Below are 18,001 nucleotides of genomic sequence, written 5' to 3' on the forward strand. Positions count from 1 at the left end.
AGCTCAGGGACTGGAGAAGCTGGTGACTCTGTTAATTGTGCTGAGTGCTGGATCCTAGTTTGAAGGGCACTGCAGGATATGAAGTGGTTTACAGTAATCTCTCTGCCAAGTGTGGCTGTGCCAATAAAGACATGAAATATATTACTGTAAATGTTTTCCTTTACCAGACAAAAATGTTTAATAACCGAAGGTCTTCTGTTTTAACCAGTGTAAATAAAAAATTAGCCTTTTTTGTATGTATGTATTTATTGTTATAATATTTATTATTATAAAATTAGTGAAAATAAACAAATCTATGCTTAAGTGCTTAATGCACAGTTGGGATGAGTTCCCTGTCCCGAACAGCTTATGATCTAATTTTGTTTTATATTTTAATTACTTACATAACAGAATTCATAGGGGGCTGAGTTAGCTTGTTCACTGCCATGGCTTCAGTCAAACCTCCACTTCCTTAACTCGTAGCATATTGTAAACACATGCTGCGTTCCTCCTGTGTTCAGCACTTACATGCACCTATGTCAGTAGGTGACCCTTTAAATGCACATGATGCGTTACTTCCTGCGTTCCCCTTCGACTGATTGCTATAAAACGGAGCACAGGTTTAAAGGGGAAGGAAACCTAGTCGGCGCAAACCCCCCCACCCCCCCTCCCGTTTCTTGCCCACTCTCCCTCCTCCCCCCTGGCCTACCCGTCCCACTGGGCAAATGCCCCTAACTTGTTACTTACCCTTCTGCGCAGGTCCAGTCCAGGGAGTTCACAGACGACATCTTCTTCCACGCGATCTTCTTCCTGCTGTGATCGGCGCATGCGCAGTAGGATCATTTCGCCGGTACGATCTACTGCGCATGCGCGTGACTTTTGGCGCATGCGCAGTAGATCCGTACCGGCGAAATGATCCTACTGCGCATGTGCCAAAACGCCCTTCACAGCAGGAAGAAGATCGCGTGGAAGAAGATGTCGTCTGTGAACTCCCTGGACTGGACCTGCGCAGAAGGGTAAGTAACAAGTTAGGGGCATTTGCCCAGCGGGACGGGTAGGCCAGGGGGGAAGAGGGAGGGTGGGCAACACACGGGAGGGGGGTGGGGGGTTTGCGCCGACTAGGTTTCCTTCCCCTTTAAGAGATTGTATGTACGAGCCCAAAATCAGGATGTGAAGGACAGTGTTGATCAAAGGGCCCCAATTTAGTATGAGATTTGTAAACTACAGTAGAACCCCAATTTTACATTTTTCAGTGGACCAATGTAAAATTCAGGAAAATGTAACATCAGGGAAATTTGTTAAAACAACTTATTCTTTTATATATAAACACATGAGTCAGTTTGACTATGAAATACAATATTTACTGTGTTAATAATAAGGGTTAATCATTGCAGCATTTATGTTACACTATGGGGAGGTGTTTGCAATGCCTCTTTCATAGTCAGATGCATTGCTTAAAGCATAATTGATTTGTGCATGACTGTATGAGGTGCAGACTAATTGCTTGACTCCCAACATTCAAAAAACTGAAAAAAGAGGGCCAAAAAGTTGTCCTGAGGGGTGAAAATTTTTGACCATGCCTACTTTATGGTCACGCCCCCTAATTACCATGTCCTTTTTGCAAAATTTGGCACTTTCTAAAAATGTAAACACATTTCTTGGAATTTTAGAACAACGATTTATGTGTTATAACAGTTTTGTTAATGAAGCTGAAATTCCCCTTTAAGCTGTGAGTCAGTTTCCCCAAGAGACTTGCTTATCTTAAATTGTTACAATTTTATCTTTGCTTGTTGTAATTGTTACAAATGTATCTAAGAACAGGTGTTTAGTGTTCTGGGCTTTCTGCCAAAAAGCTTCTTATTTTAATTAAGTTTCAGAAACTTTTTTTTGGAGTCAGTGCAGGAGATAAAGTCGGGACATTCCAGTAACAAACCTGGGACTGCAGGTTAACCTGTCAAAATAGGACAGTTGGGAGGTTTGTAATTGGAATTGACTATTTACAAACATAACCATGCCAAAATATGCATCTGGTTAGCATTTTAAGCCTCTTTATTTCACTAATAACATTTATAGGACAAACAGCAATTTTTGGGAACATCTGGACAATTGTTTTTTTTACTTTAAAATCTGGGAAAACATTTTGTAAAATCAGAGAAAAGCACCCATTGCAATGAATTTATCAATTGGTAGGACCACAAAAGCACAAATTTAAAATATAGGTATTAATCAGGGTATGTAAAACTGAGGTTATACTGTATTTTGAATTATGACCAATAAACCAAGATATTTTGATGTTGGTATTTGATAGGTGAGATGTAAAGAGATATAGCTGCTATTGTTTTGAGTTTATAAAATGATTTAGTAAATGGAGGTGAGATTATGGTAAGAAAATAATACTCTTCACTAGAGTATATTCACATAGAAAGCAGGATTCACAAAAGATAGCAAGATTAACAAAAAGGCAGGGATTAAAATGAAATAGCTGCTTTATGTATTATTGCATACTTGCCAGTAGGATTACCTTCCTTTGGAGCAGGGGAGCAGTGAATGGGGCTACAGCATGAACATCGGTATGGGACTTGGGTTGAAAGTGAACTATTCTGGATGCTGTATATAGCAGTATAACTGTTATGGCATTATTTCATTTATAGTTAACTTTGGTAGGAGTTTTAAGGCTATTTATGCGGATGGCATGCTCTGAGTGTTTTAAATCAAAATAAATGGTGGGGAAAGTTGTGCTTGATTCCCACTGTTTAGTAATGGTCATAGCTTCCTTGAAAGGGAAAAAACAACATCATGAATCTGCATGATGTATTACAGTGTTTATAAGCACAGTTTTAAGTTTGAAATCATGGTGATGTTTTTTTCTTTCTTAATTGTTTGTTGTCATCTTATGAATTGGCAGTGCTATATTGCCAGACTGTGGAGTTTCAGGAAAACAACTGGATTCTTCTCAAAGCATAAGACTGTTTGGTAATGTCTAAATGTTCTAAATAGGCCTATGAGGTGGTGGGTGGATATGTTAAATGCCATCAGAATTAGCATGAAACACTGTTCATGCAACTGGCATTTTTAAAATTAACCGATTGCATGCTAGATAGCCAGGATAGACTTTTTATAAAAATTATTGGGTTATTCAGATGTTTGTCTTTTTTGACTATACTTTTGTGTGTATGTGTGTACAGGTATGGGATCCATTATCCGGAAACCCAATATCCAGAAAGCTCCAAATTATGGAAAGGCTGTCTCCCGTAGACTCCAATATTATCAAATAATCTAAATTTAAAAAAATATATATTTTTCTCTGTAATTATAAAACATTACCTTGTACTTGATTCAAACTAAGATATAATGAATCCTTCTATTAAATCAGAACCAGCCTATTAGGTTTATTTCATGTTTACATGATTTTCTTGTAGACTTAAGGCATGAAGATCCAAATTACAGAAAGATCCATTATCCGGAAAACCCCAGGTCCCGAGCATTCTGGATAACCGGTTGCATACCTCTATATATAGATATATATATATATATATATATATAGATATATATATATATATATATATATCTCTATCTATATATATATATATATATATATATATATATAGATGTATAGATATATAGATATATAGATATATATATATAGATATATAGATATATCTATATATATATATATACAAAGAGATTAACAGCATTTAGCGGATATAGTCTTATGGCCCTGAGTTTGTAGGATGTCACCCTCAAGCTGAACATGAACAAAGAACGAGGATCCTTAAATACTAGTAGCAACCATAATATGTTATTCACATTAACAGATGGCATATGAGTCATGACATGACTCGGAACTATCTGTTAATTAAAGTAATGGGTGGTGTTTCCTTAAACATGTGGAGATGGTGTCTGTGTGACTCACTTGATTCATTTGACAGAATCTGGCCGAAAGGGACACATGTTAAAAGACTTGTTTCTCTTGTATAGAAACACTAATATCCAAAATAAAAAATAAACACAACTGGCAGACTCTAATTTTGCTTGTCGAGACACTAAGGTATGCTGTTAGGCACTAAGGATTAACCCAGTGTTATTGTCATATCTACTGTCCTAGGCAGTGGCAAACGTACAACTGAGGGCACCCATGGCTAATCCCCACCCCCGCAAGGGGTGGGCTGGGGGACAGCTTGCCTGCTCTTGTGCCCCAAATCCCCCTGCAGTGGCCGCATCAGTGAGTGGGGAGATTCAGTGCACCAGTCTCGGTGGGGGGAAGAAGATATATGTATCCAGTGCCCCTACTCTTGTGCCCTAAACATGCACCTCTTCTGCCTACCCCTAGCTCCAGCCCTGGTGCAATGTCACATAATATTATCTATACAGGTTGCTGTGTTTTAGGCAAATATTCTGTCATTTCTCTTAAATATTCTCCCATATTATTATGAGGTTCTGTATGTTGATGATACAGTGGTGACAGTTGGGTACCTTTTTGGATTTTAAGCTGTGTTCTTGTGCATGGGTCCACAATGCCAGTGCATATAAACTAGAGAATTTTTTGTAAAAGCAGAACTTTTTACAATTATTTTGACCCACGAATCTGCTCACAAAGTATTTCTTTAAAGTCGTACAAGAGATTGTTTCTGTGCATATTGCTACTGAGACATTTGGGGTAACATTGGTTTCTGCACTTCTGTTCCACTTTATTGTTACCTAAAATAAACCAACAAATGGCTTGTCTCAAATGCCTGCTATACAAAGTATCTTTCCATTTTCTAGTGGTTATCTGTTTAAAACAGTATATAAAGCAGATTTGCCCAGTGGTTGCTCTCAAACCACATATTTACAAAGCAGCTTAGAAAAAAATGATGAATAGGGTATATGTTTCTCCTTATTCTTTGTGTAACTTACTGGAAAAATAGATGCATACAACGGATTATTTTATACAACTACCACACCTGTACATACTGTATTACTAACTTTGATCTCTAAACTTTGTGCGTAGCATGCTCAGAATGCGGTTCTATTCCTACATATACTAGATCATAAATCAGTAAGTGATGATATGGTCAGTGTAAGGTTATGAATGTTTTATTTGTTCTAAGAGAATCATTTTAACCTTCTTTAGTCAATTACCCTCCCTTTTTCCTCCCAAGGCCCTCCTGTTATTCTTCATTGTGTGCTTTTATAATCCTCATTAACTAGGACATGGATAATGGACTTATCCACGGGGGGTTGTCTCATGTCATTGAGGCATCATCAGTAGTAAGTGGCCAAAAATAAAAAAAGATCATTTATGGGGAAATACCTCAATTTAGCCTTACCATTTGCTCGAATCAGAACTCTTCTGTGCCTGCCCCTGGAACCACTGTGTCGGGCCTGATGCAGGCCCACACTAAAATGGAGGCGTATGCATATTAGCACCAATATCTTCTCCATGTGCACAGAAGAGTGCTGATTTAAGTGTAGGAGCTGATCCTCTGTCTGAGGCAATGTGGAAATGGGTAATGAGAAAGACAGAGAGGAAAGGGCATTTTTCAAAAAGAGATTTGGTTTAAGGAAAATATATAAAAATGATGCACTAAGAATGTATTCTTCAATTTTTTATGGCAGCTAACCTTCTGTTTTTAATGCTATTGGGGCAGTGCCTGCTGTCTAAAAGAGGCTAGATATCAGGTTTGCAAGTAATATTTCAAAATAACTACCTTGGAAGTCTGCTGTTGTTTTGTGAGACAGCCACATGGGGTTGTGACAGTTGGGAAACCTATTTGTGAGTTTTGCTGTCTGGAACTTCTAATTGACACATGCCACAAGAATGTCTCCTATCTGGTCCCAGTCTCAAGGATACAGTGTTGTAAACAATGGGATACAAGTTGGATCCATGACATCTGTGACAAAATGTTCTGTTCTCAGCTGTAAACATGACTAGATTTTTGCCATTTTGAGGGGGAAAAAAATAGTTGTTTACAAATTAATTTTTGTTTTTGCCCCGAGGCAAATGTCATTTTTGGTTCTTTTCATTGTACTCATGTTGAACAAGAGGTTTACTGTCATTTAAAGGAGTCTTCAACCCAAACACTTAGGGGCATATTTATCAAGGGTCGAATTTCGAATTGAAAATACTTTGAAATTCGAATATTTAAAGCGAATCAAGTTTTTTTTGGGTCGAATAGGTCCGTATTTGGCCGAATTCATATAGTTCGAATCGAAGAAATAACGCATTCGATCAAATTCAATTTGAAGTTTTAACAAAAAAAATTTTGATTTTTCAAAGTCCACCAATTGACTCCAAATGGGTTCTAGGAGGTCCCCCATAGGCTAAAACAGCAATTCGGCAGGTTTTAGATGGCAAATGGTCAAAGTCAAAAGAGACAGTACATGATAAATTTTAATATTCAAATTTTTTTGACTTTGGACTATTCCCTAGTCGAAGTATACAAAAAAAGCGAAAAATTCGACCTTTGATAAGTCTGCCCCCTTAATTCTCAGAGTCATTTAGTGTGAGAGCAAAGTTGTGCTCTCAGTTGTTATTATTATCCTTTATATAGGGCTGACATATTCTTTAGTGCTTTACACTAGCAACACCAGTTGTGCTTCTTCAGTCATTAGCAGACCCAGCAATGCCCCTGGCAGAAGAGTCTGTTTTACTCCAGGCCTGTTAGTCACCTGCTTCTGCCTAGGCAAAAAACGTGTTTTGAAAAGAATCAAATGTAGCCTTGGCTATGTCATTGGCTTTGCAAAGTGTTGCTGGCTAATTCCCCTTCTGAATAAAATAGATATATTGTTAGAAAGAAAACTTAATGAATCTCCACACTTGTTTTTCTCTCATGTAGTCCAGACACTCATTTCTATCATAGTGTCTGAAGTGCAAACTGGACGCTGTACTCTAAAGCAAGTCAACTTGTGGACTTTATCCAAGTCACAAAAGGTTCATATGATAACAAAACAAATAACCTAGCATCCTTTAAACTTCCTGCAACCAATATATACTTTAAATAGGCAAGAGGTAAAATGTCATCATGTCTTGACAGTCCAAAACTAAGATTTGCCTACAGAAAAAAAGTCCACATTTCAAAATATGTTTACTGTGAGAGCAAGAATAAAACCATCATCAGAACCATGGTCAAATGACCTCTACATCCATCTTAAGCGTGACAGCCAGATTACTTTAGCATCCAGTTATTTAGCCAGATTACTTTAGCATCCAGTTATGCATTGGCCGGACACTTTTCCAGCTGTGCACTTCACAGTTATAAGATCATTTTTATAAATAACCTTAACTTGGTAGGACATATTTTCAGTTTAACAGTTGATAAAAACTTTTGTAAGGAACTGATGGTGACTAAACGGCAGTATACATCATTATATACACATTTGTTAAACATGAGCACAATAAATAAAACTTGTATTTTCATAGTTTTTTTTTTTTAACGTTTCTTGCTTAGTTCACAAAATAACTAAAACATAGATTGTCGTGTGAACATTATTCAGTATGCCAATGTTGAAAGGGGGTAAATTCCCTTTAAGATTTGTAAAGTCCCTTTATAGTGAAGGGGTCGGTTTTGAGGGAATGTATGAAACTGCAGGGTAGGGGCATATTTGACATTACCTCACTTTTTATTCATTCCTATGGTAGAAAGTGAGAGAGTTTTTCTGTGGTCCTAATGTCACATTTTTATAAATCTGCCCCTATATGTAACTAAATTCTAGGGAGGACAACAAAGCAGTGAATTCATCATTAATTAAGGTTTGCAATATTATGTTGGGTATTGCTGTAGATGGCTTTATTGGTTAGAGTCATAGGAGAACGGATTTAAGAGGGAGCTGAGATGCAAATAAATGGTAGTCAAGTAAAAAGAAAATTGGAAGTAAATCAAGTGATATGAAATTACTCAACGATATTTCTAATACTTCTCAAATTCCTTTATTTCTGTAGGAAAGACCATATTTGGGCATCTAAAAGGGGGGTGGCTTACTGGGAGATATATTTGCTTTGAGGTATGACTGGGTGTATAATTTGATAGCATTTATTTAAAAATACAGAGCAGATGGTTATGGGAATATTGATTTCCTATACATATTAGGGGGCCGATTCACTAAGGGTCGAGTATCGAGGGTTAATTAACCCTCGGTATTCGACTAGGAATTAAAATCCTTCAACTTTGAATATCGTAGTCGAAGGATTTAGCGCAAATAGTACGATCGAACGATCTAAGGATTATTCCTTCGATCGAACGATTAAATCCTTTGAATCGAACGATTCGAAGGATTTTAATCCAACGATTGAGGAATATCCTTCGATCAAAAAAAGTTAGCCAAGCCTATGGGGACCTTCCCCATAGGCTAACATTGAGTTCGGTAGCTTTTAGATGGCGAACTAGGGGGTTGAAGTTTTTTTTAAAGAGACAGTACTTCGACTATCGAATGGTCGAATAGTCAAACGATTTCTAGTTCGAATCGTTTCGTAGTCGTAGTCATAGTCGAAGGTCGAAGTAGCCCAAAAAAAACTTCGAAATTCGAAGTTTTTTTAACTTCGAGTCTTTCACTCGAAGTTAGTGAATCGGCCCCTATGACTTCATAGAGGTTCCATATTAGTGTGTTATTCTTAGGGGGTTATTTATCAAAATTCAAATTTTTTGGATTTTTTAAATAATAAAAGTCAGACCAAACTAGAATCCAAGAATTGGCCTTATTTAATAATAAAAAAATCTGATTTGGAAAAGCTTGGATATATCTTACAAAATGATATTGAGACATATGATAAAATTTGGCTTCCATGGTTAATATATGAAAATGAACCATTACTACATCTGGCACTACATGTATGAGGAAACCTATGGTGAAGGGGGGAGCAGAATAATTAAAATGACTGCCGTAGTAATTAATAGTAGCATAACAGAACAACCCTGGTTGCCAAAGGGGTAGGGGTTTGTTTTTTTAATGGGAATTATTGTAAAAGTTACTTTTCTTTTCCCTTTTTGTATGTCAAAAATTGAAATAAAAAATAAATAAATAAACAAAAAAAAATCTGATTGGGAAAAATCGCATTGTTTTGCGAAAAACCTTAATTTTTCAAGTTTCATGCCTGAAAACTACGAAAAATTCAAGTTTTCGTGGAAAAACCAACGTCAAACCCTGAAAACTCAGGAACATTTCATGAGGGTTAAAACATCTTCAAATGGTTAAGGGGACATCTACCTTTGACTTTTACATGAATTCTGCAGGTTTTAGATGGAGTATTTTCAGATTTCGGCTTTGAACAGATTCAAACCATAATAAATGGTAACTTTTTCGGGGTTTCGGCGTCAAAACTGGTGCACCCTTATAAATAAGCCCCTTAATCTAATACAGTTGTCAGGAAATGAAATACAGAACCTTACGAAACAATTGGCAGTCCCTGTGGAATGTTGTCTTCTATACAAGGGGTCCATAGTATATACTCCTCATGTATATTTCAATGTCACTATATCCAATTGCTGTATTGCCATGGAGAATATAAAATCTTTTTAGCAAATCAGCAACGGTACCGGGCAAACTGGATCATTCAGAGCATTTTTTAGGATTCAAAGACCGGTTTACTTTTTTGAAAATCTGGGCCAGAATGGTGCACACGCAGGTTGTTTTCTCTTGAAAACAAGACAGAAATGTGAAATATAATGTGGAATTTGATTTTTGGAACAATGAAATAATAATAATAATAACAGAGTCATTTGTGGTTTATTTTCCTAGCAAATGGTGATTTTCCATAAAATAAATTAGTGTTTTTCTTAATCCCCATGGGTATAGATAAAATTGCAATTATATTCAAAGGTGAAAAAAATCTGCCTTTTTCCCCCCCTCAGAAACTATTTAAAAAATGTAAATGATCTAGGGGCCTGTTTCTTAACCTTGGGTTCCCAGATGTTGCTTGCTGGGATTTAGTCCGCTAACATCTGAGGACCCAGGATTAAGGAACAGGGATCTAGGGGGACTGACATTTCCTTTTTTTGACATCAAAAATTCAAACAAAAGAGAGGCATGAATATCTCAGATATATGATCCTTGTTACATTAGATTATGTTTGAATGCATATTGCAGGAAGCTGGGTGTTGCAGTTATTATTGTGCAATAAGAACATCTCATAAAAAAACTCATGAATGTTTATTCTTAAATAAAAGGGAGGTTTGAAAACTATTGGCTATAAGCAGTTGTCAGCCTCTTGCAACCCTTTGGCAGCTGGTTGTGTATATTGATCTATCACTTCTATAGCTGCACCGTAGTAAAGGTATTAGTAACAAATTGTAAAATTGTCGTGCAAAGTGGGTCACCTTCTATTAGCAATGCCATTTCTCCTTAAACCAAAGGAACCCTTAAGGTCCTAATGAGATTTATTCACTACAGTGCATCCAGATGTCCAATGCGCCTTTGTACTTAAGTGATATTTTCCAGAAGTCCACATCGACTAAGAGAGTTTGTATAATTACTGATTAAATATACTCATGGCATGAGACTGTGTTTGGCAAATGGAAAAGCAAACGCTCAGACTTCCTGGACGGGGAGTAACATCAGGAAAGTGCCAAAGGATGAATAATAAAGTACACACAGTTGCATCCAGCTTGTTTACAGCGCCTATACATCTCATATTTGTTTTTTACTTGGGCTTTATTATGCTTTCAGTACTTTAAATGTAGTGCAGCTAATTGGGCTTAATTAAGTCTTATCAAAGACCTTAGATACGGTTCTAGTATGGTTTGAATTAATTATGTGATAAGAATATTCCTTGTTCCTTTTTAACACTTTTTACATGGAAGCTCCAGGGGTGTTGCACTGACACAATATTGTGATGGTTTTTGTTGCAGCAACATTAAGGGGGTTATTTACTAAAACTCAAACGTTTCTCATTATTTTCGACCAAACTCCCATGCACAATTTTGCCTTACTTAACAATAAAATAACTTGAAAAATTTGGTGTGGGATAAGACTCGATAAAATCAAGAAAAAAAATGGTTCTGATTTGACTCCTGAAAACTCCAAATTATTCTAATACCACAAATTCGGATTATCGTATGTACCCAGCTCAGATCATATCATCTTCCAACTTTAAAAGGGACATCTGCCATTGAATTGTACATGACTTCGGCAGGTTTGAGATGGGGTATTTTCAGATTTGGACTTTTATCAACCTCGGGGTATTTTGGGTTTTAGTAAATAACCCCAATCCATATTAGCTCCATGCTTGCTTATGTAAGTATCATACATACTAATGCCTGATTCTAGCTGCAGAGGCCTCATAATCCTAATTTTGAGTCTGAATTGCTTGTGAATTGGGTGATCTTTGAATAAAATAACGCTGCCCAAGACATTCATGCAGCCTGTGACTGTAAAAGTGTAAGTCCATCTAGTTCAACCCATGCTAAATTTGAATCATGCTAATATAGTCTTTCTTACAGTAGCTTTCTGTTTCAAGTATTGTTATTCCTAAATATGGTTCAGTCTGTTATAGTATACCTGCATCTTCTGCAGCCTTGATGACTGTAATACACTACACTGATTATTTATGTTGTAACAAAAGTTTTTCTATCTCCCAGATCAGATAATTGTTTTTTCCATCTAACTGTGCCTTTTCTCATTTTTCAGCCTTGAATGCCCCCATGGCTAACCAGCAGCTTGTTTAGATAAACTATAGTTGTGTTTCTGAGGGAAACAAAGCAGTTGTGCCAGTGTAGGGCAACAGTATGTTACATTTTTATTACTTTAAATCACTTTCATTTGTTGGTGTTACTGTACTTAAAGCTGTTTTTTTGCCATGTTAAGTGAAAGGAATATTAAAAACCATAGACTGTTCCTAATGAAAACAGTAGGTAAAAAGTAAGATTAGCACAAGCAATTACGACCTTTGAAAAATAGTACAGCAACCAACAATCATCAAATGTTTTATTTTTTTTGAAAGACACTGTACATGTTATAAACAAACAATGGGTTTCAGTTAGGTTTTTAGGGCTATTATGTTTGAATGTACTGTTATGACTTTTTAAAAGTAATTTTCAAAAGGAATCTACATTATTAAACATATTTAAAGGCACAATTTTTTTTGCATTTTAAATAATAATTAGGCTGTTATACAGTGGAAACATGCAAGGCCCTAAGTCTGGCTGCATACTTCCAAAAAAACTAAGATGAAACAGGTACATATCGCCCTATAACTTCTCAGAATTCCCTTATGTTTAATAAATGTATCTAATATACTGCTGCCTATTTTTTGTAGACATTCTATACATTTATGTTGGAGAGACCCTAAAGCAGTGTTTCTGGCTTAAGATACGTTTTGCTGGAGGGGATATAATGTTTTCACTCTACATGATTTGCTTGTATTTGTCCTTAATGTTTCTGCGTAAGTCATATCTACAACAAATCAATCAGTACTTATTACTACACAATTACAAAAGTGTATTGATTGCAATTTAAGTTTTAATCAGCAGCACCCTTTTTTACTAACTGTTTTAAATGCTCTCCCAGCTTTATAGCCAGGAGCCCTGCATAGAGGAATGTTAAGGCAAGCGTTATTGTTGGTTTAGTGATAGGAGGCAGTGGACATAAAACAAGCAGAGAGGATAAGAAAAATACACTATTTGTTGCCTTCAGCTCAGCAGGAGAATGTTGGGTCCGTTCTCAAGTTGCAGTACATTTGTGATTAATGGGATCCACTTAGCTGAGACTCCTCTGTTATAGCTAAGGTTTCACTGACCGCCTCCATCCCCCCCTCCAAAAAAAGAAATTAACAGTGGTGACTAAGTGTCAAACATTTCTGGAAAGCACTGAATACATTATATTAGATTATCTATCCTTCAAACCCACGCTCGTTATGTTATAATGTTGCAGCCTGGTATCTATTGTGTATATTTAATATTTTGTGCGGGTCTTGAACCATTAACAGAGTTTGCCTGGTTTGTACAATGGTTGACAGTAATGTTGTAACAAACCCGACATGCAAATAATCTTAGCCAGTTCCTACGTTCTGCTTTCTTGGCACAGATGTTTCAGGGGCCCTGGAAGGGGATTGAAATTCAGAGTGGTTACTGTATTTAGATAGTTGTTCTGTCCTCTTTTGTATATCTGCATAGAGCAGAAGGATTCTACCACTGACAGGTCTAATGGAGAAGAACTTGGTGTTGTTATTACATATCTGTAAGTGTCCCAGTACAGGGAGAGATCTCTTGTTTATTAGTAAATGGGCACTGTTGTCTTATCTACTGCATTTATGACATTTCCCAAACAATTTGAGTAAACTTCACTCCAGAAAGGGAAAAAATATGTTCTAGGGGGAAAAAAAGCTGAAGTAAGATATTAAATGTCCCAGTTGTTATAAAATATGTAAATATTTAATTCAGGCCACATGCCTGGAGCACATAATGTATACTTCCTATGTGTGGGTTTAGGGTTTGAGATTTCAAGCATTAGACTTTGCCAGCGTCCACTTAGTTGTATGTTACACAAGGGTCAGTATCAGCCTCTGAATAACATTTGGTTTGTGTATATCTACCAAACAATATTGATACAGTAAATGTAAGTCATATTGCCCATCCCTATTGTACCAAAAAAAAATAAAAAAAAACATTTCACGTATAAAACCAAAGGGTTAATAGAAACACTCATTTAAAAGCTGTATTATGTGCAAAATTGTTGCATGCTTTTAGCAAAACATTTTACGTAGACCGTAATGGCACAGCACCATCTCTACTGATCAAAACTAGATAGTGATGTTGTATTCTATATAGATAATGGCAGACATTGCAACTGTTGGGTTGGGTGATTGTAGGATTTACACATCAATGAGAGTCTGATGGAGGTTGGAGGCCCTGTTTATATAGACTGTCGTATGAATATAATTATGGTCATATTATAAATGATAGTAAAAGGCAATTCTGGCTACATTGTAGCATTTTTGCTTTTTCTTATGCTTTGACCAAAGATCACATTTATATCGGTATTATACATTAATGGGCAGATTTATCAAAGGTTGAATTTTGAATTGATGTGAATTTTTTTTTACTCTAATAAATTCAAATGTACTCACAACTTAAAATAGGATGTTAGTTATGAAAAAATTTGAAAGTCTAAAATTCGATCGAATGGGAACAATCCGAAAATTTGATTCGTTTTCAAATCAAATACGAACGAAACTCGAATCGAACTCTCCTACGAAAAACTCAAATGTCAGGAAGGCTATTAACATATTCAAATGGATCAATGGACCTGACTTGTAAATTAATTTGGCAGGTTTTAGGTGGCGAATATTCTAATTAGAACTGTTTCCATGGTTGAGGTTTGATATATCTTGCATTTCAATTTACATTCGATATGGGGGATGAACATTCGAATGAGTGAATTTTGACACCAAAGTTAAATTCAAATTTACTATTCGACCCTTAATAAATCTGTCCCTAAGTTGTATGAGTGGCACCTGGCATGCAACAATGTCATCCATGAATTGCATTAACCATTCTTAAATGGAACATATTTTGAATAAAGCACCCCTTACACATGTGCCCTTGTTCTACCCAGCTTGGAAACTGTAAATAAATAATGATATACAGTAAATGGTCGGAACAAAGTCGGATTTTTATAAATTCAGGCCACTATTTTTAAATCCTTGCTCATAACTACTTCTGCATAAAATGCAAAACAGGAGGAGAACCTGAGCAGGCCCTGAAGCATTTCTTAACTGCTACATTTATGAAAGAAAAAATGTATTATATGCCATGAAAATCACTAAATACTGGAAAGTGATTGTAGCTATTAGGGGAAGCTTGAAGTCTATTACACAACAGGCGATTGAAAAATGATTCATTTAGGTTCTTATCCATAGTAAGCAGTTTATCCGTTTTATTAAGGAGCACATCGCTTTTATTGAGCAAATGGTCAGTAAATACCTGATGTATGTCTTGCTCCAGTTGAAAATAGCACAACTTTGATAAAACCTTTCCCAGCCAAATATTTGAGCGGACATAGAAACGGGAATAGATGTTTGCTTGTTAACTTTCATTTGCACATATTTCATGGAAACGTTGGAATAACCAGCAGTTTGCCTCCCACCACGTTATAAACAACCTGTTGTGTTCTTTTCTGAGTCATCTGAAGTCAGCATGTGAAATCTGATCAAAAATCTTTGTACTTTTCTTTTGGACTCAGGTGAAACAGCAGAAAGGCAGCAAGTCCCTACGACCCCACCAGCTTCAGAGAACAGCAGTGCAGCACACAGCATTGGCAGCACACAAAGCACTCCCTGTTCCAGTAACAGCACTGCCTAACCCAACTGAAGGGAACACTCAAGATCAACCAACGTGAAGGGCAGGAGTTCAAAGTCACTGTTTGTTGATATTAGATTTCTAAGCTGAAAAGATTTATTTGGCTTCTTTCTTAAAGGGAAGAGAGAAATCTCAGTGTAACATCGCCTGATTTTTGTTTTCTCCCTGGTTGGATGCAGTCTTTGGACCTTTCCGAAGCTTTTCACGCCAAAGAGTGGTTATACTACTAATTATGCAGTGTGAAAACCTGCAACATGGGTTCCTTGGCTCTCAATGTGAAGTGTGTGCCAGTTTAAATAATGCTGCTTCTATCCTTTCAACCTGCATCTGAGCACCATGGCCTTGTATACCGCTGAAAAAAAGCCATATGCCTATTTGGTATATTTTGAAATTGCCATGGACTCTCTCATGCAGTATCAATATTTAGCCACTATAAAGCAGCACTTTCTCTAATGGTCCATTATTGATGTTTTGTTGCTCTACGTGCAACTTTCTGGGTCTACTTTGACTTCGTCAACTCTGTGCATTTCTTCATGGACCAATATTGCCCAAAGTTCTGTCTCAGTAAGCATCTGTTTATATAGAGTATGGGCAACAGCTTGTCTTAATGTGACTGTAGAGACAGGGCCGCATAGATACAGCTTTAATGAGTCTGCCTGCTGCACTTGGAAAAACACTTTACTCTCCAAGTGCTTTTTCATGAGAGAGCTTTTCCAGGTCTCTGTAGTTTTTGTTGTTGTGAAACAATAGCGAGGCAAGGCTCTAAAAATCCCCTGCTGATTCTATTGCATGTGACTGCAGTCTATTGCTGAGCGACAGACATTAGCCACCATGCCTTGTTGTGTTACCTGATGAGGGGTTTTTAACACTACCTGTGAGAAAGATTGATTGAATGTATACAGGAACCTGGAACATTGGGATAAAAATATTTTGCTTATAGCATTTAAAATAAAAAAATAAAAATAGGGAATAGTGGAATATATTTTATTAAAGTATTCTGGCTTCTAAGCTTAAGTAAAAGAGGGAAAAATATCTTATACGTGTTTCATTCCAAAGGTTTAGCTTTTATACAAGAACTTTTAGAAGCCTAACAACAAGCAATAACACTTTTTCACTGATGATATAGTCGTCTTTGTGACACTAAGGAAAGTAATGTAATAAAAGTACCAGTTTGATATCTAAAATAAGAGCTTGGTAGCTTTTAATGTCCGAATTTCTAAGGATCCTTTATAGTTATCTCACTATATACCTTTTACAGAGAGATTTAAAGAGTGATGTTTATCTCGCTGATGACAATCAGTAATTGGCAGGAATATGCTTCTGTGGCACTTTGCAGAGGATTTTCTAGCACAGTGATTTAGTTTGTAAATCGGAGATGTTACTTAACCAGACAAAGAAAAAAAAACAGTACTTGGCTGATGGGTCCGTGTGCTGATCTATATGGCATCTGTATTCCTGCAACCCCTGCACTCCCTTCTTCACTATCTCTTCATGAAACCATGCACTCAAAGCCCAAAGACTGATTTTATGTGTATTTCATCTGTTCCTTATTCTATAAACCCCATAATACGTACATAATATCTTGTTAATAATATATTATAGCTGTGATTCCCAGTTACAGTATTATAACTGAATAATAGTTATTTATGTTTGTGGTATCACTTGCATTATAGGCTACACTGTTTCACCAACTAAAACTCATTTGTTTGAGTTATACGGCCAAACTGCAATAATACACATCACAGCATTCCAATGGAGACTCCAGAATTGTCCAAAATCTCCGTCCATGTATTATAATGTGGCCAATGGTGGAATTTGGAGTATAAATCTTAAACATGTATAGTTTCCTTATGTTTTTACATAGTTGTAAATCTCCTTGGAGGCTTTTAATATCCTGATTTACAGAATGGGTTACACAGTTCCATTTAATATGAGCGTTATTTGGTTTCAGAAAGAAATATGTGATAATGGAGTAGGAGAACGTGTGGTCAGTGACGTTTACTGTGAACTAGGCACCCCAGTTGCCATTGCTAAGGCTACTAATATACACTAGTTGTTTTCATGTGACCTATGCTACCAACAGCATAAAGGAATATAAATTGTTAGAATGGCACCTGATACTGTGCTACAACTCAGACTGGATGCAAACTGCATATCGGGGTTGCTCATTCAATAATATTGAAATATGAAGGATGATGGAGCTGCATCTGTATTTTCTCTATAGCATAGATCATTGGAGGCTTCCAGTGGTGGTAGATGTGGGTATTGCAGTACTCCTTCATATAGTGGGGGCAAATCATGATAAGCCTTTGTACTTGTTTCATTCACTTGCATGAGTGGAACTAGTATGTTGTAGTATAGTATTGTAGAGTTGTGTGCCACCACAACTTTGCTGCTCAACAGCATTTTGTTCTCAGCTTGTGCTCAGCGTTAGGAAAGCAAACTCTCTTCTATCAGAGACATTAACAGCCCATTGTTCTCCTAGAGGCCTTGCAGTAAATCTCACAGTGCTCACAAATACAACTGAATCTGAACCCGCTGTAGTCCCAGCTCATTCCCCTGTATCTAGTGTAGAGAGGCTGAAAAGGTCACAGTCCCAGGAGGATTATGATTGACATCTGATAGGTGGAGCAGAGTTGGCCCCTATGCTAGAATACTACAGCAGTGCCCGATGGGTTGTGCTATGCTAATGTTTCTATTAGTACCTCTGACAGGCTAAGGAATAATATAAGCTACAGATCCTTATTGTTGGA

General features: G+C 36.7%; 1 protein-coding gene across 3 annotated transcripts in view; it reads left to right on the forward strand.

Moving 5' to 3' along the window:
• tgfbr3.S (transforming growth factor beta receptor III S homeolog) overlaps positions 1–17,025 on the forward strand; it is a 108,877-nt gene extending 91,852 nt beyond the window's left edge. For all 3 annotated transcript variants that reach the window (XM_018261023.2, XM_018261024.2, XM_018261026.2), the window contains one exon: positions 15,133–17,025. In XM_018261023.2, the coding sequence (XP_018116512.1) occupies positions 15,133–15,251 (119 nt within the window). In that variant the 3' untranslated portion in view covers positions 15,252–17,025. The remainder of the gene's footprint in view (positions 1–15,132) is intronic.
• The last annotated feature ends 976 nt before the right edge of the window (positions 17,026–18,001 follow it).

This window comes from Xenopus laevis, chromosome 4S (genome assembly GCF_017654675.1).
Source record: "Xenopus laevis strain J_2021 chromosome 4S, Xenopus_laevis_v10.1, whole genome shotgun sequence".
Classification (NCBI taxonomy): Eukaryota; Metazoa; Chordata; class Amphibia; order Anura; family Pipidae; genus Xenopus; species Xenopus laevis.